This window comes from Hyperolius riggenbachi, chromosome 1 (genome assembly GCF_040937935.1).
Source record: "Hyperolius riggenbachi isolate aHypRig1 chromosome 1, aHypRig1.pri, whole genome shotgun sequence".
In the NCBI taxonomy this organism is placed as follows: Eukaryota; Metazoa; Chordata; class Amphibia; order Anura; family Hyperoliidae; genus Hyperolius; species Hyperolius riggenbachi.
In genome coordinates this window covers 88,295,582-88,322,280 of record NC_090646.1, presented here as the reverse complement: position 1 = coordinate 88,322,280, position 26,699 = coordinate 88,295,582, and the positions used below count along the sequence as shown (strand labels likewise).

General features: G+C 44.3%; 1 protein-coding gene across 7 annotated transcripts in view; it reads left to right on the top strand.

Moving 5' to 3' along the window:
* Positions 1-26,699, top strand: part of RGS12 (regulator of G protein signaling 12) — a 267,131-nt gene that overhangs the window by 127,019 nt on the left and 113,413 nt on the right. The window contains exon 1 of one of the 7 annotated variants that reach the window (XM_068276294.1): positions 23,711-23,801. The exons of the other annotated variants lie outside the window; for them this stretch is intronic. Coding sequence (XP_068132395.1) covers positions 23,736-23,801 — 66 coding nt within the window. The 5' untranslated portion in view covers positions 23,711-23,735. Of the gene's footprint in view, positions 1-23,710; positions 23,802-26,699 lie in introns of those variants that run through there. 7 annotated transcript variants of the gene reach the window in all.

Sequence of the window (26,699 nt, the reverse complement as noted above, 5' to 3'; positions counted from 1 at the left end):
AAGATTTGGTACTCGTCGTCAGAGATTCCTTGGACATTGGTACTGTACACAGATTCGGTGTGAGATTTAGTTATCTAAATAGATTAGGCCTGCAGGCTCATGCTGACATTAGATGACAGTTTCTCAACACAATCTGATCTGGTATTTGCCAGCGTTGGGTGTGTTTAGCTCCACCTTGGATGAAAAAAAAATTGGTTGAAAATATTAAAGGGGTTCTGTAAAGGGTTTAAAAAACAAAAAACTGACACTTACCTGGGGCTTCTATTCACTCCCTGCAGCTGTCATGTCCCGCGCGGCCACAGTTGTATTAGAAGAATCATTAGACCGGGACCGGCGGCAGGAAATGGAAGATCGTAGGAGGACCCCGTGGGACATGGCAGCTGCAGGGGGGCGATAGAAGCCCCAGGTAAGTGTCAGTTTTTTGTTTTTTAAACCCTCCACCATACCCCTTTAAGGATATACAGGTGTCCCCCAGTGTCACTGGCCTCACCCTTCAGCGACTGGGCAGGTTTTATCTCCCAACCACTCTGGTTATCCTGTCATATCCCCTGCTTAGGGCCTGAGCCCACTGAGGCAGTTGTGTCCGCTTTTCAGCACCTGTAACATTGATGCTTAACTGAAAAGCGGACACAACTGCGTCTGTGGGCTCAGGCCCTAAATCATCCTTCCCCTCTTCATATGACACAAGAAGCTGGTTGGCCAAAATGAACAGCAGGTCTGTACAGTGCTTGTTCCAAAACTGCCACCTGAAGCAATCACTAAGGGTGGTTATGGGCATAATTTAATGTCTGGACATAGCAGGTATCATCAGTCACTAGCATATTGACTGTTATTATGGGAGTTGGCCTACATTGAGAACTTGTGTACTCCTATCTATGCGGAAAGATTATTTCTTTCATGTTTTTATATTTGTACATATTAAACACAAGTAATAACTTAGAGGCACTGTAACTACATATAGTAGAATGCAGTATTTCTATATACTCACTTTTACTGGTTTTAGCATCAGAAATGCGTCCTATATCTACAGTGGGATGCAAAAGTTTGGGCAACCTTGTTAATCGTTATGGTTTTCCTGTATAAATTGTTGTTTGTTACAATAAAAAATGTCAGGTAAATATATATAGGAGACACACACACACACAGTGACACACACAGTGATATTTGAGAAGTAAAATAAAGATTATTGGATTTACAGAATGTGTGCAATAATTGTTTATACAAAATTAGGCAGGTGCATAAATTTGGGCACCACAAAAATAAAAAGAAGTCAATATTTAGTAGATCCTCCTTTTACATTACAGCCTCTAAAAGCTTCCTGTAGGTTCCAATGAGAGTCTGGATTCTGGTTGAAGGTATTTTGGACCATTCCTCTTTACAAAACCTCTCTAGTTCATTCAGATTTGATGGCTACCGAGCATGGACAGCTCTTTAACTCACACCACAGATTTTCAATTATATTCAGGTCTGGAGACTTAGATGGCCATTCCAGAACTTTGTACTTGTTCCTCTACAATGAATGCCTTAGTGAACTCTGAGCAGTGTTTAGGGTCATTGTCTGGCTGAAAGATCCAGCCCCGGCGCAGTTTCAGCTTTGTCACTGATTCCTGGACATTGGTCTCCAGAATCTCTGATACTGAGTGGAATCCATGCGTCCCTCAACTTTGACAAGATTCTCAGTCCCTGCACTGCTCACACAGCCCCACAACATGATGGAACCACCACCATATTTTACTGTAGGTAGCAGGTGTTTTTCTTGGAATTCTGCTGTTTTTCCTCCATACATAATGCCCCTTGTTATGCCCAAATAACTCAATTTTAGCTTTAGTGGTCCACAGCACCTTATTCCAAAATGAAGCTGGCTTGTCCAAATGTACTTTAGCATACCTCAAGTGGCTCTGTTTGTGCTGTGGGCGTAGAAAAAGCTTCCTCTGTATACAGCATCTCCTTGTGTAAAGTGCGCTGAATGGTTGAACAATGCACAGTGACTCCATCTGCAGCAAGATGATGTTGTAGGTCTTTGGTGCTGGTCTGTGGGTTTTGTCGCTTCTGTCTATCCAAGATATATGATCTACAGGATCTTCTCAAAAAATTGGCATATTGTGATAAAGTTCATTATTTTCTGTAATGTACTGATAAACATTAGACTTTCATATATTTTAGATTCATTACACTACAGCTGAAGTAGTTCAAGCCTTTTATTGTTTTAATATTGACGATTTTGGCATACAGCTCATGAAAACTCAAAATTCCTATCTCAAAAAATTAGCATATTTCTTCCGACCAATGAAAGAAAAGTGTTTTTAAAACAAAAAAAAGTCAACCTTCAAATAATTATGTTCAGTTATGCACTCAATACTTGGTCGGGAATCCTTTTGCAGAAATGACTGCTTCAGTGCGGCGTGGCATGGAGGCAATCAGCCTGTGGCACTGCTCAGGTGTTATGGGTGCCCAGGATGCTTCGATTGCGGCCTTAAGCTCATCCAGAGTGTTGGGTCTTGCGTCTCTCAACTTTCTCTTCACAATATCCCACAGATTCTCTATGGGGTTTAGGTCAGGAGAGTTGGCAGGCCATTTGAGCACAGTAATAGCACAGTAATACCACCAGTCAGTAAACAATTTACCAGTGGTTTTGGCACTGTGAGCAGGTGCCAGGTCGTGCTGAAAAATGAAATCTTTATCTCCATAAAGCTTTTCAGCAGATGGAAGCATGAACCCACTTTTGAACCAGAAACAGCGGCAGAGGCGCCTGACCTGGGCTACAAAGAAGCAGCACTGGACTGTTGCTCAGTGGTCCAAAGTACTTTTTTCGGATGAAAGCAACTTTTACATGTCATTCGGAAATCAAGGTGCCAGAGTCTGGAGGAAGACTGGGGAGAGGGAAATGTCAAAATGCCTGAAGTCTAGTGTCAAGTACCCACAGTCAGTGATGGTCTGAGGTGCCATGTCAGCTGCTGGTGTTGGTCCACTGTGTTTTACCAAGGGCAGGGTCAATGCAGCTAGCTATCAGGAGATTTTGGAGCACTTCATGCTTCCATCTGCTGAAAAGCTTTATGGAGATAAAGATTTCATTTTTCAGCACGACCTGGCACCTGCTCACAGTGCCAAAACCACTGGTAAATGGTTTACTGACCATGGTATTACTGTGCTCAATTGGCCTGCCAGCTCTCCTGACCTGAACCCCATAGAGAATCTGTGGGATATTGTGAAGAGAACGTTGAGAGACGCAAGACCCAACACTCTGGATGAGCTTAAGGCCGCTATCTAAGCATCCTGGGCATCCATAACACCTGAGCAGTGCCACAGGCTGATTGCCTCCATGCCACGCCGCATTGAGGGCTCGTTTCCACTATCGCGAATCTGCATGCGTCCAACGCATGCAGATCCGCACATGTAATACAAGTGGATGGGCCTGTTTCCACTGTAGCGTTGTTGAGGTGCGTTTTTTTCAGCGTGAAAAAAACGCACAAAAGAGCCAACGATTTCGCCTGCGTCGGGAATCCGTGCGAATCGCCGCTAATGTATTTAATAGTAAAAACGCATGCGTTTGTTACATGCGTTTTTACCCGCGATTTCGCGTGCGATTTCGCACCTTTTTCAATTTTATTTAGCCCTGGCAGTGTCATGGTTAATTTCGCATGGCACCCTGCCATGCGAAATCGCATGCGAAATCGCGGGTAAAAACGCATGTGGAAACGCATCCGCATGCGTTTTTACAAGCGTCGGAATGCGGCCGAAATCGCGTCGCAACAGTGGAAACAAGCCCTGAAGCAGTCATTTCTGCAAAAGGATTCCCGACCAAGTATCGAGTGCATAACTGAACATAATTATTTGAAGGTTGACTTTTTTTGTTTTAAAAACACTTTTCTTTTATTGGTCGGATGAAATATGCTAATTTTTTGAGATAGGAATTTTGAGTTTTCATGAGCTGTATGCCAAAATCATCAATATTAAAACAATAAAAGGCTTGAACTACTTCAGTTGTAGTGTAATGAATCTAAAATATATGAAAGTCTAATGTTTATTACAGAAACATTACAGAAAATAATGAACTTTATCACAATATGCTAATTTTTTGAGAAGATCCTGTATTTAACTGACATGTTTAACGTAACAACCAATGATTTATACAGGAAAATCACTCTTAACAAGGTTGCCCAAACTTTCGCATCCCACTGTATATGTTGTAACCCCGTCCCCCTCCTGATTAGCCTAGGCTGCATATGTGAAATTTTCCAACCTTACACCCCCCCCCCCCCACACACACACACACACACACACACACACACACACATTCTGGGAAACCAGGTATATTTTGTACTGTCTCCGAAATTCTTGGGAAACAAACTTTCCACAGAGATCATCTGCCAGCACCAAGGATGAGCTCCGGATCAAATTCGGATGAATTCCAAATGAGTTTCATTCTGATTTCATCCTCTGATTAGTGCACCTGAGCGGGTGTGTGCGGGACGGTTAAACTTACCCAGCAGCCTTTTTCTTTAACCCGTCCCATGCTGCGTTCCGAGCTGCGTCACGTGACTACTACGCTTCCTCCTTCAACCAGGAAGGAGGAAGTGTTAGTAGTCACGTGACTGCAGCGTGGGACGGATTGAAGAAGAAGGCTGCTGGGTAAGTTTAACCCTCCCGCACACACCCGCTCAGGTGCACTAATCAGAGGATGAAATCCGAATTAAACCCATTTGGATTTCATCCGTAGCTCATCACTGGCCAGCACTAAAGATGTTCCCACCTGTGACAATTTTCAGAATGTAAGGCCTTGTTCACATTGCACACGTTGCCGTCTGTGTTCCGGCAATGCTTGCGGGCGGCAGACGCACAACATCAGAAGTGCATAGACTGCACTGTCTGATGTTCACACTGCATGCGTTCCATACCAGTGCGGTCCACAAACACATGCTGCATGCATTTTTTAAGCAAAACACGCAACGCATACAAACGCAGATTGCGTGCGATCCGATCGCTAGGCCATCTGCGTTGTAATGTGAACGAGGCCTAAATCAGAGTGGAAAGATTTTACAAAGGGCAATTTGTTTATAGTTGAGTATTGTGGCCAAAAAAAAAAAAAAAACCCCAAGCAATTGTATTACGGTAATTATGTCATTTTACTACAGTTCCTCTTTAAGTTGTCTGGAAAAAAAAATTGTTTAGGTGAATTTTGTGAAGTTTGCTTTTTATAAGGATCTCTTGGAACAGAACCTCTTCTGCATTTGGTTTTGGAGCACTTGATGTGGTCTGTGGCACACAGGGGGAAATGTGTAGAATAAAATATCCCATATATTGTATCCCAGTGCGAGCCCTTCTGTCACTGCTAAACACAGAGAGTGACAGTGATCTAAATGACTGAGCTGCCTATAAACACACATACAGTTTAGGAGAATTGAGGTAGCTGACAGGGCTGCAGACAGTCGCTGCTGATGTCGGTGGGAATCCCCGACAGCCTATAAAACCACCGGCACCTCCTGCATAAGAAGTGAAATCTGACAGTTCTTCTTCTGCAGAGCACACTGAAACCATCACAACGTTACTCTTTCTTCTTTTTTAGTGGAAAAACTTGGTTTGCTGTATCCCTTCACTTAAGAATTGTTGTGGTGGTCTCTGGTAGAAGCTTCTTCCTGTCTGGGCAGGAAGTGATGGACATTCTCACAGATGGGACCACTGGCCAGTAAACAAAATCCAAAAGCATATATAATTTATTACATTACATAAAACTAAAATAAAAACTAATTCTGTTGCTGAAGACTCACCGAGCCATCAGCCCGCCACCTGCCAAGGTTGGTGGACGCATTTAAAGTATCCCTGCATTGAGAAAAGAACTGACTAAATGAACATATAAAACACATACTTACTTCCTTTAGTTTCAATTTGGCATCTTTGCTGTAAAGACCTTACAGCAGCCAGTATACCACTGCTAGGATTTTAAGAACATCCCATTTGGATCTTGCAGACTAAGTAGGTAAGTTATACTGTAATAAGATAAACTGCAGATTTATTGCAGGATATATATCCGCTGTAACAAATGTTTTTCTTTAAAGGTTATTATGCTGTTCAGTGTTCTCCCCAGGCATTTTTAGCCGTGTGCTCCACTCGGCTAATTTTGGTGAGCACCCGACTGTCATTGGCATGCTTCCTCATCCTCCTCCTATGCTGTAAGCTGAGTTGCACCAGCCCTGCATTCCCCCATCGTGCCCTGCCCGGCTACTTTTTCATGCCACCCGTCTGGAAAAAGATTTCTGGGACAAACACTGCTGTTCCTTATCTTTAGAGTAGCGAGGAAGTTCTGAGTTCAGGTCCACTTTAAACAAATGTTGAGTTACCCTTTAAAGAACAAGCGGCACCCATGCTAACCTAGAAATAAAAAACACATATATAAGTCGATAAATACTACTTCTACTTACATAACAGATGTATTGTGCTATCCACATAATGATTCCTGTGAATTTTATAAAGGAAAATCAGAAAATCCTATTCTAGATAGTGGCCTTCTTGCCAAGATAATGCTGACCTCATATCCTCCCTGACTCTTGTTTCCCCCCCCTCCCTTCTCTTGCTCATTGTGTATTCATTAGCTGCCCTCCTCCCAGAGTCTTCAAACACTCCCACTGAGGTGTATACTAATAACTACACTGTCTTTTTTTTTATTTACACATCCAATCACTGAGTCACCTTAGCCTTGCTTGTAAACACAAGTAATCAGAGGGTGTGATAAGCAGCTAGATAGGGAAATAAATGGAAGAGGAGGAATATTTTCTAGATAAAAAGAACTCCCAGCATTCAACTCTTTGGCACTGTTTGGCACTAGGGCCAGTGCTCCTAAAGTATGTGATAACTACAAACCATAACAGCAGAAAAAGTTTTGCAAGTTTTGAATGCAGGATTAGCATCTTTATCACTTAATACACTCAGACCAATTGCTGTTGAAATTTGATTTTTATGGTGACAATACCGCTTTAAAGGCCTGTTCACACACAACGGGGAAACTGAAGCTGCACGCCATTGGCCGTAATACTATGCAACCCTATGGGAAATGGCCTGCGTCGTCTGCAAAAACTTTCTATAGTAAATGGTAGAAAACCGTGGACACAAGTGCTGAAAACCATCAGTCACATTTTAAAGGCGTTTGAAGTTACATGCAGGGTGAACAAGCATTTATAAGATATACAGTATACAGTCGTAGCTCTGGGCATGTATATGTTCATGCGCAGTGTTCTCCTCAGCACAGTCTCCCCCACAGCATAGATTTCCAGTTAGTGACGTTTTTCTTGGGTGCGTCTGCTTCTCCCCCCCCCCTCAGGCCTGACACTGCTGTGAAGTCATTTTGGAAGTATGCCTGAGACTAGACAGAGAGATAAGCATAGAGGTAATTCCACAAGGACATGCCTTCAGCTGACCAGGACGAGGCAAAACAGATTTCACACAGAAATAATGCTTCATTTTCTGCTTGTCCTTCACCAGCAGTCTGTGACACACACATATGTCTGCACTGATCTTGCTTTAAAGGCTGGTTACAGCACTTCCAAGAAGCACAACTACAAGAAGAGATACTTGAGGGACTAATCCGCACCCGCAAACTTATACCTAGTGAAATCTGGAGAGAATCTCACTTCCTATTCATCCACTATGCAAAATATGCATTTAATATGCACTACCAGAATCCACCACCAGGCTATGAGGCGAGATGCCCTAAGTGTCATCAACCACAAGCAGGTCTATTTCACTGCATCTGGACCTGCCCAAAGATTGACCAATATTGGACAAAAGTGTTTCAATTCATATATAAAATCTGCAAAAAAACCCTGGAAAAGACTCCTCTACTTGCCTTGTTCAATATCACTCCACAGCAATCCAACCCGTCAGACCATAAAAAACTGCCAAATGATCTAGCACATATAATGCTATGTGCTGCTCGGAAAACTATATATAATCGCTGGATATACTCAACTGCTCCATCTGTCTGGGACTTAAAATCAGAACTTACAAACCTACTAGCCATGGACAAAATTGAGGCTCTTCTTCATAGAGAAAAAAGCTCAGTAAAGTTCTTCAAACGTTGGAAACTGTTCATCATAGACACTTTCACAAGGACGGAAATTAATAATCTAATGGAACCTTTTAAATACACTTCCTGGTACGCAACTGAAGATCTCCACGGCACACTGGGTCGACTAGCCTTATCTCACGCTCATTCATAACCCTACAAAAATGCTACACAGGACACTCACAACTGGAGTCGATTGGTCGGTTGATTGACTGATTGGGTGATTCACCAATCGGTTAATCCAACTTCACCTTTCGAGCCATTCTTATGAGGTAGAAAGCATTGTGACGGGGGAGGGAGGGAAAGGGATTGGGACTCAGGGGGGAGGGAAAGGGATTGGGACTCAGGGGGGAGGGGACAAGGGTATAGTTCCTTTAGAATCTCTAATCGTTTGGTCTCTAGATAATCATACAAGTGAAAATAGCCAAATAGCACTAAGTTTCATCCCTGCAAGCTGATCTTACTATACACTGTATGTAACAAAAATCTTGGCATGTAATATTTTGTTATATACTTAAAAATTCAATAAAAAATATATTGGAAACTGGAAAGCCACTAAACATAAACTGCAAGGCGTATAGACAACCATTTACAAATCATTTTCACTGATAGATGTGAATCCAATCACATCACTTCGGATGACCTCAGACCCTTCCTGAGGGCTAGTTCGCACTGGGGTATCAGCGATCAATTTAGGGGCCGTGCACACTTAAAATCGCAAACGCATGCTTGCATTTTTCTATGCGTTTGTGTTTTTCTTGTCATTGCTGATTGGTTAAAAGTCCTTCAACAGGAAGTTGAAAGGTCTGGGATTTGACCTAAAATAAATGAAATAAAAAAAAAAAAAAGAAATGCATCTTTTTTGCATGCGATTTTTCATACACAGCACTCAAAAATCTCTGCAGCCACTGCAATTTTCTGAAATGGCATCGCACCACTGTGTACAGTTCATCAGGATTTTCATTATTTTTAAAAAGGCTTTGCGATTGAAAAACTGCATGCTATTATAAAAACGCAGCCAGTGTGTACAAGCCCTAGTTGTAACAATGTATCCGTATGGGACCATTCTCACTCTAGCGTTTGTGTAAATCACAATCGCGCTGCACACAGCATTTTGGGCACAATTCTTGTTCCCCGTAATGCAGGGGTGTCAAACTCAAATGCAAAGTGGGCTGAAATTGTACACTGGGGCCAACCTCAATGTCTAGTGGCCACCATCCTCCCTTATAAAGTACCCTGGTCTCTAATGGCCCCCCTCCAACCCCTATACAGTTCCCTGGTGTCTACAGGCCCCACCCTCCCCTATATAGTTCCCTGCCCCACCCTCCCCTATACAGTTCCCTGGTGTCTACAGGCCCCACCCTCCCCTATACAGTTCCCTGGTGTCTACAGGCCCCACCCTCCCCTATACAGTTCCCTGTTGTCAGGAAGCCCCCATGGCTTGTGTTTAGTGCTTTCCCCCTACCTCCCCATATGGCTTCCCTGATGATCTAGGGCTTCACCTCCAATATAGCTCCCCTGGTGGTCTAGAGCCCGCAGGACTGATTTTGACATGTATGCCGTAATGCACAATCTGAGTGTGAACCAGATCGTCTAGCAACTGCTTTCTGCAATCCTTCTGAGAATCGCATCACGATTTTTCCCGAAACGCTGCATGCGGCATGTTTATACGATCACTTGATACAATCAGCAAAGCGTTCAAATGTTGCTGAGACGCGCCCCAGTGTGAATGGGCCCTTATGCAGCAGGAAGCATTGTTTATGGTGGGAGACCTGTCTGGGCATGTCAGGGCGGTGGTGTGATAATACCTCAAAGATCAATGACCTCTAACTTTTACCAGTGCTGCCCATTACTGTCTTGGGTGAGGCCAAAGTATTGATGCTTCCTTGGCTTTCTTTCTTAGTGTCAGCTGATTGGCTGTTGGACACACAAACACAGTAGGACCTTCTGCAGATATTCAGAGACAGGGTGACCCTTTGGTGTGGTTCCAGTGACTGCAGTTTGTAGCCACCTACAATCATATCATAGTGATGGGCATTTGTTGAGCTGGCCCATTTTGTTGGACTATTCGTATTGTCTGGCGTTCAGGTGGGACGGAAAGCAGCAGCAGTTTCTGGACCGGCTTTGTGATCTGTAAGTAATAAGCTGATATTTGAACACTGTGATGCTTGAGTGTTATTGGCACATCTTTAGGGTGCGTGTACTCTATGGCCTCAATTCACTAAGCTTTATCAAACACTTTATCAAACGTTTGATAATATACCTCATGGGTAAAATCTAATTTTGAATTCAATAAGTTGGTATAGATTTATCGAACGTTTTATCAATAAAACATTAGATAAATCTATAACACCTTAGTGAATTCAAAATTAGATTTTACCCATGAGGTAAATTATCAAACGTTTGATAAAGTGTTTGATAAAGCTTAGTAAATTGAGGCCTATGTATGTTGTAATGGACTTAATGAAATGTCATTTCAAAGCCTGGTCAGTGTCCATGGTTTTACACAAGGGTGCATATTCGCCATGTATGTTGCAATGGATGTAACACAATGTTAAAACCGGGTGTGTCATTTCAAAGCCTGGTCAATGTCGATGACTTTGCGCACGTGTTACAGCAGTTAGGATAAAGTGGTCTGTGACAGTACGGAGATGTGTACCAGCCTATCCAGATGTAAGGGCACTGCTGTTGCATGCGCTGATGTGTTGTTGTGCAACACAAACTGCATTGTGAGCATGCACACATAGCGCTTGCACTGTAGCTATGTGCGCACTTTACTGCTCATTCACAGTGGTGGTGTTGAAAAAAATCCAGTGCCAGTACTTTTACAGGAGTTGCTTGGATCTTTTAGGAATTGTTGGATGGCATTGACTGGTGCCGACTGGCAATTGTACAGGACTTGGCACTTTCAACAGGAGGTGGCTGGCACTGACTGGAATGTATGCAGTGCTGACTGGCACTTTTACAGGAAGCCATCCAGCACCAGGCTTGAAGTGTGAATGGTTCCTATTGAGGACAATGGCGTTTACAACGTTCTAGCATGTTTCAGTCATAAAGTCTCAGGAATCACTTGTAGGAGAACTAGTGATTATATGATTCATCGCTCTCCCCTGGACATCGGTGGCTTTCGCTCCTGTGCATTCTGGATCTTGTAACAAGCTCAGGGGACACCTCTACACATGCTTGATTTTGTGGCTGCCTCAGACGAGTTTTTAGTGTGTATATGTAGCAATACGTTATATTACATTGTTATTACGTATTTGTATAATGCCCACATCTTCTGCAGTGCTGCAGAGTATATAATCTGGTCACTAACTGAGCAGCTCACAATTTAATCCCTACCATAGTTGTAGTCTAAATGTGGCCATACACTAGTCTTTTTTTTTCCCCGTCTATATCCAGCAGATTCGATCATTTGATTATGCTGAATGGAAGATATCACTTAATCTGAAACTCAGCATTTCCCCTTTTGCTCTAAATGATTACTTACAGCATAAAATCTACTACCACAAAAACAATTTGTAGCATAACAGCATTCAAACAGTTAAACACAGCACATAGTCTTCAGTGGAAAGCTCCTTGCTTCAGTGGGCAGCTTCTGGCCCCATTCGAAGAGGTGATAACATCTTTTGTTTACATTGCTTTGTCAGATTCCTTAAAGGGACACTTAAGTAAAAAAAAAATGAGTTTTACTCACCTGGGGCTTCCAATAGCCCCCTGCAGCTGTCCGGTGCCCACGCCGTCTCCCTCCGATCCTCCTGGCCCCGCCGGCAGCCACTTCCTGTTTCGGTGACAGGAGCTGACAGGCTGGGGACGCGAGTGATTCTTCGCGTTCCTGGCCACAATAGCGCCATCTATGCTGCTATAGCATATATCATATACCATATAGCAGCATAGAGGGTGCTAATGTGTCTGGGAATGCGAAGAATCACTCGCGTCCCCAGCCTGTCAGCTCCTGTCACCGAAACAGAAAGTGGCTGCTGGCGGGGCCAGGAGGATCGGAGGGAGACAGCGAGGGCACCGGAGAGCTGCAGGGGGCTATTGGAAGCCCTAGGTGAGTAAAACTCATTTTTTTGTTTGACTTAAGTGTCCCTTTAAGTAAACATTAGCAAACTGCCGAAACTGAGCTGAGAAGCAGAAATAGCTGAGACGTGATCACTAGATAGATTTTAATATATAAATACAGTAGCTATGCAGTAAAATGCAATGGCAGCTTTCAGTGCAGATAAACAGACAATATTACTTGTGCATGAAAGCAAACATGGAAACTGTATGGGTAATAAAAGGTAGAAAAGCACATTTTTATTGAATGTTATGTCAGAGTTTTATGCCAGCAATGAGTTTGGAGTGCGTCGCAATCTGCATTCGATGTTGCGACAACTCAGGTAGTAGCGGAGCTCCTCTTACCTTCACCTGTGTCTTCTCTCCCCTGCCAGGTGCTTCCCCCGTCTCTACTCTCCCAGGGAGCTCTGCACAGAGAAGGGGGGCATAAATGGGAAGACTCAGCAGGCAGGATAAACCCACGACTCTTGTAATGCCTAATACACACGATGCAATTTCCCGCCCGATTCACAGGAAACGGGCGATTATATCCATCATGTCCGATTGGCTCCCGATCGATAAAGTGATCGATATTGCGGACATATAATTGGAGAATCGATCGCTTTATCGCAGGTCTGTGGAGTCGGAGCAATTTTGGGTGCCTGGAGTCTGAGTCGGGAAAAAATGCACCGACTCCGACTCCTAATGAATTTGTAACTGTAATTAAAATAGAAAATATGATAAAATGTTCTATTTCTCAGATAATAGTCATTAAAAATAATGTATATATACAGTATATATACAGTAATAGCTGTGCTCAGTCCACAAAAATGAAATAAACCAATCAAAATTAGTTACTTGTGCTGCTTCAATAAAGCAGTCCCCGTATTTTTAAAGTCAGATATACATATCTGATTGTGACAGTATATATGATGTGTACACAGGAATCTCTTATATACACTAAATAACATCTATGCTGTAAGAATAAAGCCTGATGTGTAGCTGGGTCACTAATAGAGATGGTCAACGAGATGGAAATAATTCTGCATTGATGCTGATTTATGCAAATGTATGCACTCTCTTTGCTCATGAAATCAAATAATTTGATATGTTGTTACAATTTGGTTTGGTGACTACAAATTAAAGGGTACCTGAGACGGATGAAAAGAAGAGCGTTATACATACCTGGGGCTTCCTCCAGCCCCCTTCAGGCTAATCAGTCCTTCGCTGTCCACCTCCACCACCTGGATCTTCTGCTATGAGTCCAGGTAATTCAGCTAGTCAGAGCAGTCTGGCTACATGCCGCTTCCACAGCCAGGAGCATTCTGCACCTGCGCAATAGTGCTGCGCAGGTGTAGTACGCCCCCGGCGGCGGAGTGTGTGCATGCGCACTACGCCAGACTGGCTCAAGTACCTGGACTCATAGCAGAAGATCCAGGTGGCGAAGGAGGACAGCGAGGGACTGATTAGCCTGAAGGGGCCTGGAGGAAGCCCCAGGTATGTATAAAACTTCAATTTCATCTGTCTCAGGTTTACTTTGTTACACAGTAGTACTATACTCTACATATGCACTCCCCACAGAGCTGCAGGGAATCCACTGAGAATTTTGTGCACATTGAACACAGTGGTGTTGTCTATCACCCATAAACCTGGTTCAGATTGTGCATGAAGAATGTGTTATAGAGGAAGAATCTCCTCATTCCCCTGCAGAGTACCTGCACATCACTCTTACATGTACCCACAGTTACATTGCCTAGGGCCTGATATATGTTCTTTGTTCCGGTCTGTGCCTTTTTACCGAGGACTAATTTTAGTCTAAAGGGAATAAATATAGCAATCTACATATCCTTCTCACTTCAGTTGTCTTGTAAAATTCCTAAGCGTTGGCAGTTAAGAGACGAATTTCACGTTACATACTGTTAATCAACAAAATTGTAATATGCAAATTAGAGGAGGAGGAGTCGGTGGAATCCTAAACTAAGGAGTCGGAGTCGGTGGATTTTTGGACCGACTCCACAGCCCTGCTTTATCGATCATGTGCACTTTGGATATGTACACACGCTACAACTTCCTGTCCGATCACCCGTTGATTGGGTGGGAAATTACATTGTGTTTACACAGCATAAGGCAAGAGTGCTGACCACTGTGCCATCCTGATGCTCAGTAGCCATATCAATCGCTGCTGGGAGGGTTAGGTAGTCCTCCAATGTGTTCAGGGATGCTGCTTGCCACACAGATCTCTGCCACAGAGCACTTTCTAAGCTTGGCTGCCCCTGAGTACTCTCTCAGGCAATTCGCATAATGAAATCTGGGAACAGGTGGCAATTAAGTGAAGACATGTTGGGATGCTGCGTGGTCCACTGTCTGGTGTGAGTGAGCTTTCTTTGGCCTAAAATGGCATCAAACCTGCAAGAATAGATTGTACCACAAAACGTTATATATTGCAAGGGTCTAATTATCATGCATTTGTGAGAAAATGGACCTGCTGTATTATAATCGCATCTGCTGACCCAGTATTCTGCTATACCGCATACCTGGAATAACCGTTTTTGTCTTCTGTTGTCTGGAAGCTGATAACGGTGGCGTAGTGGTTAGCGCTCTCGCCTTGCAGCGCTGGGACCCCGGTTCGAATCCCAGCCAGGGCACCATCTGCAAGGAGTTTGTATGTTCTCCCCGTGTCTGCGTGGGTTTCCTCCGGGTACTCCGGTTTCCTCCCACATCCCAAAAACATACAGATAAGTTAATTGGCTCATCCCTAAATTGGCCCTAGACTACAGTACTTACACTACATAATACAAACATAGACATATGATAATAGTAGGGATTAGATTGTGAGCTCCTTTGAGGGACAGTTAGTGACAAGACAATATATATATACTGTACAGCGCTGCGTAATATGTCGGCGCTATATAAATACTAAATAATAATAATAAAATAATCAGGCCGCTACACGCCCATTCCAGTCACCAGGAAAAACATCCGGTAAAAAAAATTAAAAACAAAAAATAAAATGAGTTTCTATGACTGCTTTAACATCGGCATTCGCTCAGTGTTGCGTCTGGCAGATGCTGCATGCAACACGCTTTGGTCATTACTCTTGGCATGAGTGTAATAGTTTTGCACAAGCACGACAGATGTTTGGAAGCTGTACCAAAGGTTTATTGGTAACCCCTCTACCCATAATTCCTTATGGCATGGTAATAGTTTTTTTTTTTTTAATGGCAAAACAGACAATTTGGGCGCAAACGGTGCCGGGGAAATTTGGGTGCGCCATAGGCACCTATGAAAATATTGGCTACAGCAAAAAATTTGGCCGCGGGAGGTGTTGCAAAAAATAGTGGGCGTTAGTGAAAAATAGTGGTGACTCTGCTGTAAAGGTGGCGGGCAAGCTGGGAACAGTAGTGCACTAGAGGTTGACTACAGTTTAGCCAAAATAGCAGCGATTGTGGGGTGGTTAGTGTTAGGCATAGACAGGGAAGCGTTCTTGTTATGCATTGATGGGGAGGGTTCGTGTGAGAGTTGGGGTACAGAGGGGTATAGTAGAATATCTGTAAAATTACAAAATTACCAATATTCTTCTATAGAGGATAGTACTATATTGGTAAAATAGCCGTTACTCTACTATAGCGAATACAATTTTTCCTCGTGCCTTTCTTGCAAGGAAATATCTTCTGGTGCCAAATCACTGCTGGGTTCATTTCATTGTACATTATCTACCGTTGCAGTCAACGTGAAAATATAGCATGTAATGTTCATATTTGTCGTTTTCAGACCTTAGTGTGAATCCAGCCTCAGTACAGATAGTGCATGGTTAACAAAAGAGATAGGGACTGTAGGTTTGCCCTTAACCTGAATCTGTTCTTAAGTCAGAACACTGTGCCATGTCAATCCCCCGTGTCTCTTATGTGCCTTACTTTGCTTCCTGTGTGCCTCTCTGTCCCCCCTTTATGCCTATTTGTCCTCCTCTGTGCCTCTTACTGTACTTCTGTGGCTCACCCCCCCCCCCCCCATGTCTTTCTGTCCCCTCTGTGCCTCTTTGTCCCCCCTCTTTTCTCCAGCAACAGCACTGGGCTCACCCTCCTGCCCGAGTCCAGCACTGTCAGTCTACCCACTCAGCCTCCTGCAGCCTGTAGTGTATGTCAGTGGGCCAGATTTATCAAGAGCGTCTGAGACAAAATATTAGTAGGTTTTTAGAAATCCATGCAGAACTGTCTAAGACATCCTAAGAAATCACTAGATAGTGCAGATTCCTTCTTAAACTGTAAGGAATAGAAGGAGCTAGGAAGGTCTCTCAGGCAGTGCAGTGTGTGAGGGGAATTGCTGTTGCTGAGGTAACCAACACACCTGCTGTCAGCAGGCTCTGAGTGAGGGGGGAGGAGCCCTTCACAAATCACATCTAGCTGCACTATCTGTAGAACTGCTAATGAGCACTTCTTAATCTGCACCAGTTTAGGAATGGATTTGCACTTTTCTTAACTGTAGTGTAGCTCTAGAAATCCATGCTAAACTGCTGCTATTAAACAGGCTTTGGGAAGTTTCTTACTATCATGCAGAACTGTTCTTCTGTTGGTTAGAACAGTTTTAGAAGAAAAAAATGTCGGTAATGCGTTGATAAATCTGGCCCACTGCTTCTTGTATGTCATGTGACATACAGGAAGTGATACCGCACACAAAAGCCAGCAGATGGCGGAGAGGACAGACAGCACTGGAGTCAGTTTAGAGGTGAGTCCAGTACTGCTGCTGCAGGTAATACACGCCGGGACTTCTTCAAACTTCTCCCAATGCAGAAATGACGTCATCACGACAGGATCGTGCTCCTTGTATTGGTGGGTTCTTCATAAGTCAAGCACTCGTGCGCAGGGCTGTGGAGTCGGAGTCGTGGAGTCGGGGTAATTTTGGGTGCCTGGTGTCGGAGTAGGGGGAAAAAATGCACCGACTCCGACTCCTAATGAATTTAAACTGTAATTAAAATAGAAAATATGATAAAATTTTCTATTTCTCAGATAATAGTCATCATAAATAATTTATATATACAGTAATAGCTGTGCTTCGTCCACAAAAATGAAATAAACCAATCGAAATTAGTTACTTGTGATGCTTCAATAAAGCAGTCCCTGTATTTTTTAAGTCAGATGTACACATCTGATTGTGACTGTATATATGATATGTACACAGGAATCTCTTATATATACTAAATAATGTCTATGCTGTAAGAATAAAGCCTGATGTGTAGCTGGGTCACTAATAGATGGTCAATGAGATGGAAATAATTCTGCGTTGATTCGGATTTATGCAAATGTACTTTGCTCATGAAATCAAATAATTTGATACGTTGTTAAAATTTGTTTTGGTGACTACGAATTAAATGGTATCTTAGAAGGATGAAAAGAAAAGTGTTATACATATCTGGGGCTTATTCCAGCCCCCTTCAGGCTAATCAGTCCCTCGCTGTCCTCCTCCACTCCACCACCCGGATCTTCTGCTATGAGTCCTGGTAATTCAGCCAGTCAGTGCAGTCTGGCCGCATGCCGCTTCCACAGCCAGGAACATTCTGTACCTGCGCAATAGTGCTGCGCAGGTGTAGTACGCTCCCGGTGGCGGAGTGTGTTCATGTGCACTACGCCAGACTGGCTCATGTACCTGGACTCATAGCAGAAGATCCAGGTGGCGGAGGAGGACAGCAAGGGACTGATTAGCCTGAAGGGGGCTGGAGGAAGCCCCAGGTATGTATAAAACTTTAATTTCATCTGTCTCAGGTTTACTTTGTTACACAGTAGTACTATACTCTACATATGCACTCTCCACAGAGCTGCAGGGAATCCACTGACAATGTTGTGCACATTGAACACAGAGGTGTTGTCTATCACCCATAAACCTGGTTCAGATTGTACATGAAGAATGTGTAATAGAGTAAGAATCCCCTTATTCCCCTGCAGAGTACCTGCACATCACTCTTACATGTACCCACAGTTACATTGCCTAGGGCCTGATAGATGTAGTTTGTTCTGGTCTGTACCTTTTACAAGTACACTTACCAAGGACTAGTTGTAGTCTATGACTAAAGGGAATAAATATGGCAGTCTCCATATCCTTCTCACTTCAGTTGTCTTTTAAAATTCCTAAGTGTTGGCAGTTAAGAGATGAATTTCATGTTACATACTTTTAATAAACAAGATTGTAATATGCAAATTAGAGGAGTCGGAGTCGGTGGAATCCTAAACTGAGGAGTCTGAGTCGGTGGATTTTTGTACCGACTCCACAGCCCTGCTCATGCGTCGGGGATTACCTGTACAGTTTATCTGAAATGCTTGGTAGTAATCGGCCAGATATCCCACACATACTGCAATCCATGTAATTTAAGGCTCAAACGCACTAGAGCGATTTTGTGAGCGTTTAGGGAGAAAACGCTAGCGATTTCCCTAAACGCACAGCTAATGTTAATGGATGGGCCAAATTCCACTGGAGCGATTGCTATTACCAAAGTCGCAAATGCAGGACATGCAGCATTTTTAGCTATTAGCGTTAGTGTTTCTGCAATGTAAAGTATATAAACGCTGGCGTAATCGCTCATCAAAACCTACACAGAGCGATTTTGCTATCGTTTTTATATTACTGCACACTGTAAACATTTTTTAATTCATTGAAAGGACCAATCTGAATTAAAAATGCTAAATGCTTATCGCTGGCAAAAAGCTGACACTTTCTAAAAAGTCCACCAAAATCGCCAGCAATCACTCATGAAATCGCTTACTCATTAAAAATGCTATCGATTGCGATTAGGGATAGTGTTTTGTAGTGGGTTCCAGGCCTCAAGGTGGGTACATATCAGATCCCTCTTGAGTGAATCATCAGTTCGATATTCAGATCAGATATAGTTGAATGCTAGTTTTGGAAGGATCTCTGAAGTGGTGGGGTTAAAGCAATTTAGCAGTTCCTCCTTTCTCCAGTAACTAAGCTTGTTGTCATCACCCATTCTGTGACACAACTACTGTATAGAAACGCTCTGCTCATTTATTTGAAGTGTGGGTAATGAGAGGAACACTTCAGATCATTGTGACCCACGGCAGTTACTCATCATGCAGCATGTGAATGTCACCCAGTGAGCCCTGGCCCCTGAATAGCACTTTGTCATCGCATTAGTGACTGCTATACTTCTGGACCGTCCTGAAGAGTGGGCCTGGCTTACTTTCCTGCTTTTTAAGGCGTTATAAAGGCGGGAGGTTGTACACACTCCATACTTAGAGGCCACTTTTACTGATCAAAGAACTTTCTAATATTAGTGAGAAATGACACCGCCTTCCATGTAATTTCAGGGGTGACTGTATAATGATTTAAAAAAATAAATAAAAATAATATATATATATATATATATATATATATATATATATATATTTATACTTTATTTTTTGCTTATTAAAAAATAAAAATGCATGTGCAGCCTAGTATGTCCAGGTTAAAGGTCGGCAACTTGGCAAAGTTGCGGCTGCAAAAGGGACTTTTTGTAGCGAAACGAAAGGGGCACGGGAGTGATCGGGAGAAGCGGTAAGCATCAGGACCCACACATCACTGCAGCTCCCATTTTAACAGAGTTCTTATCCTTTAAAGATCACTTAACTGTCCTTGCAGCTGTAAGGGTGTTCATAAATTACTCTATATTGTGGCCCGATCAACCTTCCAATTCTATAATTTGTATTGCATTGGTGCCACAACATGGCCACCTGATCGATCTTCCTATCGATTTCCAGACGAAATCTTTCTGATGGATCAAACGGGAATGGCGTAAAAACCTCACTTGCAAGGGCTCGATCAGGTGCTTTGCAGTAACGGCGTTCAATATCGCAACGACTGACGGACACTCGGTATGTGTATGTCACCTAGTGTAAAGTGTCGTCCCTCCCCCCCCCCCCCCCCCATGATCAGTATTTTAAAGTCTTGCATCCCTTACGGCACGACTCCTGGCCTCCAGCGTCACCGCGATCGCCTGTATCACGACATTGCCGCATGTGTGACATCGCAACGTGTGCTCAGTAATGTGGTACATAAACTGGCGGATTGGTTCAGACGATAATCCATGTTAGTCGTTCATAATGAAACAATAACAAACGATCGCTCCATTAACACTACTCACGTGTGGCTAGTTACGCACTTGTGGGTCCCCATTTTCATGCTTGTCATTGTGCCGTCATTGTAGTCATTAATGTTCCTGGGTGGAATAGTGTATGTTGGTGGGTATCACAACCACCCTTCTTGTAGACTCGAACAGTCTCTATCTTGACCTATGACACTGTATTGTTATCAAATCATTTGCATGATCTTGTTTTGTTGTGAGTTTGCGTATGTTCTACCTGTATGTTAACCCATTTATCTATTGTGCAGCGCTGCGTAATATGTTGGCGCCTTATAAATACAATAAATAATAATAAATAATATGCTGGGATGCGTATAGTAACCAGTACCGTCTATCACAATAGCTGGTATTAGCCATAGTAGGAGACTATTTCAGTGAACAGGTACATAGCTCTAGTCTAGAGCACTTTTCTCTGGGAACGTGGAAATACACACTTCTATTGCTTAGGTAAAAACGCCCCCAAAGTCATCTTTTCTATTCCTATTACATGGTAAACACACTTTTCCCTTGTTTATAATGTGTTTTGAAAGGAGGCTGAAAAACAGGCTTTCTGTCATTGTTTCATGTGCTTTTGTTTTATGTATTACTAGTGGCTATTGTATACAGAAATCTCACTTAGGCATTTGAACAGGCTAGACTCCTCCCCATGCTAGACTGTTCTCGGTCAAGGCAGCCGGTGAGTCCCACTCAGCCGAGAATCTCGCATGTATTCATTTCTCCTCCGGGGTCAGCTGAGGTTTCTTAAAGGACTTCCGAGGCGACGATTTTAATCTACAGTGATGTGAAAAACTATTTGCCCCTTCCTGATTTCTTATTCTTTTGCATGTTTGTCACACTTAAATGTTTCTGCTCATCAAAAAACGTTAACTATTAGTCAAAGATAACGTCTTTTACAGCACTCTGGAGGAATTTTGGGCCACTCATCTTTGCAGAATTGTTGTAATTCAGCTTTATTTGAGGGTTTTCTAGCATGAACCGCCTTTTTAAGGTCATGCCACAACATCTCAATAGGATTCAGGTCAGGACTTTGACTAGACCACTCCAAAGTCTTCATTTTGTTTTTCTTCAGCCATTCAGAGGTGGATTTGCTGGTGTGTTTTGGGTCATTGTCCTGCTGCAGTACCCAAGATCGCTTCAGCTTAAAGGGACTCCGAGCTCACGAAAAAAAGAAAAGTTGTACTCACCAGGGGCTTTCTCCAGCCCAGTGCTGGTCGGGAGGTCCCACGCCGGCGTCCTGGCTCCTCTCCTTCTCCCCGCTCCGGTATAGCTGACAGGCCGCAGCCCGGGCGACACTCGGTGGAGTGTCGGGCTGCAGCTTCCGCGTATGACGCGGATTACGTCACACGCCGGCCGCCTCGCGTCATCACGGCGGCCGGCGTGAAAGTACTGCGCATGCGCGATTAAAGCAGGAAGAATAAGAAATCAGGAAGGGAGCAAATAGTTTTTCACATCACTGTATTTTTACTCACCTGGGGCTTCCTCCAGCCCATAGAAGTCATTTCAGCCCCTCCGGTCCTCCTCGGTCAGCAACCCACCGGCGGGTCGGTGCTTCTGCGCCGGCAATAACACCTGCGCGACCACGTCCAATGTGCTTCACCCCGTGCCCAGTGCAGTATACATTGTCTGTCTGTGTCCACCGTTGGCTCCAGAATCCACCGCAATCCACATACACCCTTATCGTGGTTGCCGGCATATACCTGGGCACATGTGTGAAGTCATGCATGGGCCCACGTTACTCCGGCAACCACATCGGGTGCATGTATGCAGATTGCGGACAGAGCCGGGAGCCAACCATGGACACAGACAGGTAAAGTATAGTGCACTAGGCAGGCACATTTGACATTAGGAGGGACAGCGTCGGGGGTTTTGTTGCGTTTGCAGCTCGTCCCGCTATTGCATTCGACCAATTTTGGCCCCAAATTGGTCGTATCTTCGATCGGACATGCTCTTGGTGGCACCGATTTTCATCCGATTTGATCATTATCAAATTCGGTGGTCGTTCGCCTTTATTTTTTTAAGTTGGCCAATAAATGGTATCATCCTGATTTAAAGTGAATGTGTACGCTATAAAAACAAAAAAGTCAGATACTCACCTAAGGAGACGGAAGGTTCGGTCCTAATGAGCCTTCCCTCTCCTCTCCCGGTGCCGCGCAGGATCCCCCGTAGCAGTATTCGACCAGTTCGGTCAAATACTGCCACTTCCGCTGCCGAAGGGATGTTTCGGAAGCCTTCGGGAGCACTCGGGCTCCCGAAGACGGGCCGCTCCATACTACGCATGCGCGAGCGTCCTCTATGACGCAATTGCGCGTGCGTAATATGGAGCGGCCCGTCTTCGGAAGCCCGAGTGCTCCCGAAGACCTCCGAAGTCCCTGAGGCGGCGGACGCGAATGGGGAGCCAGCGCAGCACCGAGGGCACCGGGAGAGGAGAGGGAAGGCTCATTAGGACCGAGCCTTCCCTCTCCTTAGGTGAGTATCTGACTTTTATTTTTATAGCGGTACCCATTGGCTTTAAAGGAAACATCTGAGGTACAAAAATAAAATTGAGATCTACTTACCTGGAGCTTCCTCCAGCCGCTATATCTCTCCGCTGTCCTGGGATCCCCTCTGTTTCATATACTGACCTTGCCAGGTCGGCATCCACTGTGGCTGCGCCGCTGTCAATCACTCTCACGTGTTCTGGAGTGTTCTGCGCCTCCGCAGAACACGATTGATTGACAGCGGCGCAGGCGCAATAGATGCCGACCTGGTGAGGTCAGTATATGAAACAGAGGGGATCCCGGGACAGCGGAGAGACATATCGGCTGCCAGGGGCTGGAGGAAGCTCCAGGTAAGTAGATCCCTTTTTTTGTCTCTGGGATGCTTCTTGCATAATCTGGATAGCTGTCATAAGATGGTAATTTTTGAGAGACTGAAAATGTTACCTTCATTTTCTTTTTCCATTCTCAGATCTGCTCTGCCATTGTGCAAAGGGCAGCAAAACGAATTAATAAAGCAATGCATTAAATATGAGACTGTTAATACATATTCAACTGGCCCCCTGCCTGTCCACAATCCTCCTCCTACCCAGTCCACTTGTCCTTTTGCTGAAAGCTCCTTTCTGTATTAATAAAGCTCGTAGAGGGGTAAATGTAAAGCTAAAAATATCAGCACAAAGAGCTGCACCTTGGTCTTTTGTGCAGAGGATCTCCCGGGGGGGAGAGAGGCGGCTTGTCAAATGGCAATTGTCCTCCTGGGCCAGCAGCGAGTGGGAAGCTCCCGGCCGAGCTGTGAGTGGGCGGGGTTTAAGAGACAGAGCTTGTGGATGGGCGGGGCTCCGAAGTTGACACACAGGCAGAGGTGCTACGGCCGAGCTGTGGATGGGCGGAGCTCCGGAGACAGAGCTGGGGGTGGGCGGGGCTGCGGCGGAGACACAGACAGAGGTGTAGCTGGCAATAGCTGTGTTACTCTCTATGAACTGATGTAGGAATAACTTCATCTGAAAACAAGGGGGGGACTGACTGACCGACCACCATGAAAGAGACCTTCCTGGAGGACTTTCTGGGCAGTGAGGACACCCTGAACACCAGCCAGCTATCGGTGAGTTGTAGTGATTGCTCCGCATTGTGCATCTCTCTGTCTGCTGCCTCTGTCATCGGATCCTTTATTGTGCGAGTCCTGCAGAGCGATCCTGTGCAGAGCAGGCTGGGGAGATCCAGCTCATTGGACTGCTCAGAGTTTCTGCAGGACCAAAACTTTCTTACCACTATGCCCCTCTGCAGAAAGCGTTGTGTGATGCTGTGATTTATGTGCTCCTACTAATGATGCTCAGTTGCCAATAGCAGAATGTAAAAGAACTCATAGGGTCATTTTACATGGCTAGCCCTAAACAATTCACCCCTTGTTAGTTGCCATATTTACATTATACCTCCTGAATTTACATTTGGCAGAGTTCAGGGACTGGCAGTTTGTATTTCTTTAACAAAAAAAAGAGAGATACACTCAGATTTTGTAGTATTCAGAATATTTTTTTAAAAAATAAATAACAATCTGTGACTTATATTGCATTTTTGGGCACACTTTCCAGAACCAGCTGTCTCCCCCCAACGATTGCCTCTCTGCTGTGATGCAAAGTCTAGTCCAGGTCACATCTGTGTTAAGATTGGTAATTTAAGTGTCTCCCAGGGATGATAATTAATTAGCAAGTTGCATTTAGCATGCAGCCAGTGTTGATGCTGGAGCAGCATGGGGTGCTGAGGATCCTGCTCATGTAATGCCTGCCTTGTTTGGGTTAGTCAGACCAGCTCACACTTGCAAACTGACATTCACAAAGCCCGCTTCAACCATTTGCTGGCTGAATGCAAACTTTATTCAAAGCAGAAACCGACTCAAGTAACTGAAGCAGAGAATGAAATGAATCTAATCGCAGGATACCTACAGTTAAAATTGCTGTGAGATGTGTAATGTCCAGAATTTCCAGAGATTGATGGAGGTGTGAGGTGGAACTTGGAGCTAAGATTTTGGCGACCTTCAAGCTATGCACACATGCTCAAAAAAAGTCCTTTCAAACATCTCACAACAGATTTTGCCACATTGAACAACAACAACAAAAAAATTTAACCAAACGGTCTGTGACTGATATTGGCCATTTTGCCTGATCAGATCAACTCAGAGGCCCCCTGCACACCAAAAACCTCTAGCAGATCCGCAAAACGCTAGAGGTTTTTGAGGCAGATTTCAGAGCAATTCTAGGCATGTTTTCTGGAGCGTTTTTGTGTAGCAGATGTAAAATATTATTAGAGTAAAGCTGTTACTGAACAGCACCTGTAACAAAAACTCCTGGAAAACCGCTCTGATCTGGCGTTTTTCAGAGCGGTTTTCCACTTTCCTATTCTTTAACATTGAGGCAGAAACGCCTCAGAAATCTAAAAAATGCTGCAGCCCGGGAGTTTGCGTTTCTGGAAAAAACGAGCCGCTCTGGTGTGCACCATCCCATTCACTTTCATTAGCCAAGCGGTTTTCCCACTGCAAGCGTTTAAAAAAAAAACGCTCCAGAACCGCTCCGGTGTGCACCAGCCCAGACTGTTGGGCTGATATCGTGCAGTTGGCCATATATGTACGTTATTTAAACACCATATGCATGTTGTGTCTGTCACTTCCATTTGGTTGTTTTCAAAATCGTTGTGCGGACAATGTGATTGGAAAGACTTGTTGTTTAACTTTGTCGCTGGTAAAGTCATTTCCGAGAAGTTGGTTGTTTGCGGTGACTTTTGTTGGGCGTGTTTACGAACCTTAAGGTGGCCATACATAATAGAATGCTGATTGTAGAACAGATTGAGAACACTTTAAGGCTGCTTACACACCAAGACGTTACAGGCGCACGTTAGTGCGCCTGTAACGCTCCCCCAACGCACAGCAATGTAACACAAGTGGGCTGTTCACACAGCCCACGTTGCGTTACATGTAATGCTGCACGTTCGGTGCAAAGTGCAGCATGCTACGGCGTTGGAGCGGCTATAGCCGCGTTAGACTGTTTGCACATGCGCAGTGGGGGGCGGAGAGGAGGCGGGGAGAGCCAGCTACAGTAGCAGCGCACATGGCTACTTAATATTCACTGCACTGGCGGCAGCTGATTGGCCGGCGGGACCACGTGATGCGGAGTGTCTCGCTCCGCATCACGTGGTCCCGCTGGCCAATCAGCGCCACTCTGGGAGACATTATAGGAATCGAGCCGCCGAACGCGGCTCACTCTACCGTCGGCTTTTGCAGCACCATACGTTGTGTTAGGTGCACGTTATGCGACCTTAACGTGACACCTAACACAACGTCTTGGTGTGCAAGAAGCCTAAACATATTCTTTTGATAAACTCTTGTGCTACATGAATGTGGTAAGATTGTTCAATCAAGATTTTATGGCGTATGGCCACCCTAAGGCCTCAGTCACATGACGCCAGTGGTTCCTGTCAATGTGCCGCCATGTCCCACATCTCTGCTGTCTCTGTGTTTGTATGGAGTTTGGGAACATGGTGCTGTTATGGCAGTGGCAAATGCCAGAAAACACACAACAGTCAGGTGTGTTCAAAAAAACATTTGCTGCCCTTGAAATACTGCTTGTTATTCTTTCCTACATGGTAAACACATTGCTTAACAGGGCTTTGAGTCCCTAGGGAGAAAAGAGCTATAACAATAATATTATTATTATTATTAACAAAATGCTGCCACCAAACACTTTAGCGCATGTTTCGCAATGATACTTCTGATTGCTGACCCATATACCTGTGATAAAGTCATCTCTTCCCAGTGGGAAAACCACCGAAAAATGAGTTTCTGAAAAGTCGTAAAGAAGGCTGCGTTCTCCACTGGGACATTTTTTGCCCATTCTCCGCACAGTGCAAAACGTGACAGTGAATGGAGGAGTCAGTTGCACTTGTCACTCTTGATTGTATCCACGGGATTGGTTGCGGTAGCGGGCGCACTTCTGTGCAGTCCATGATAATC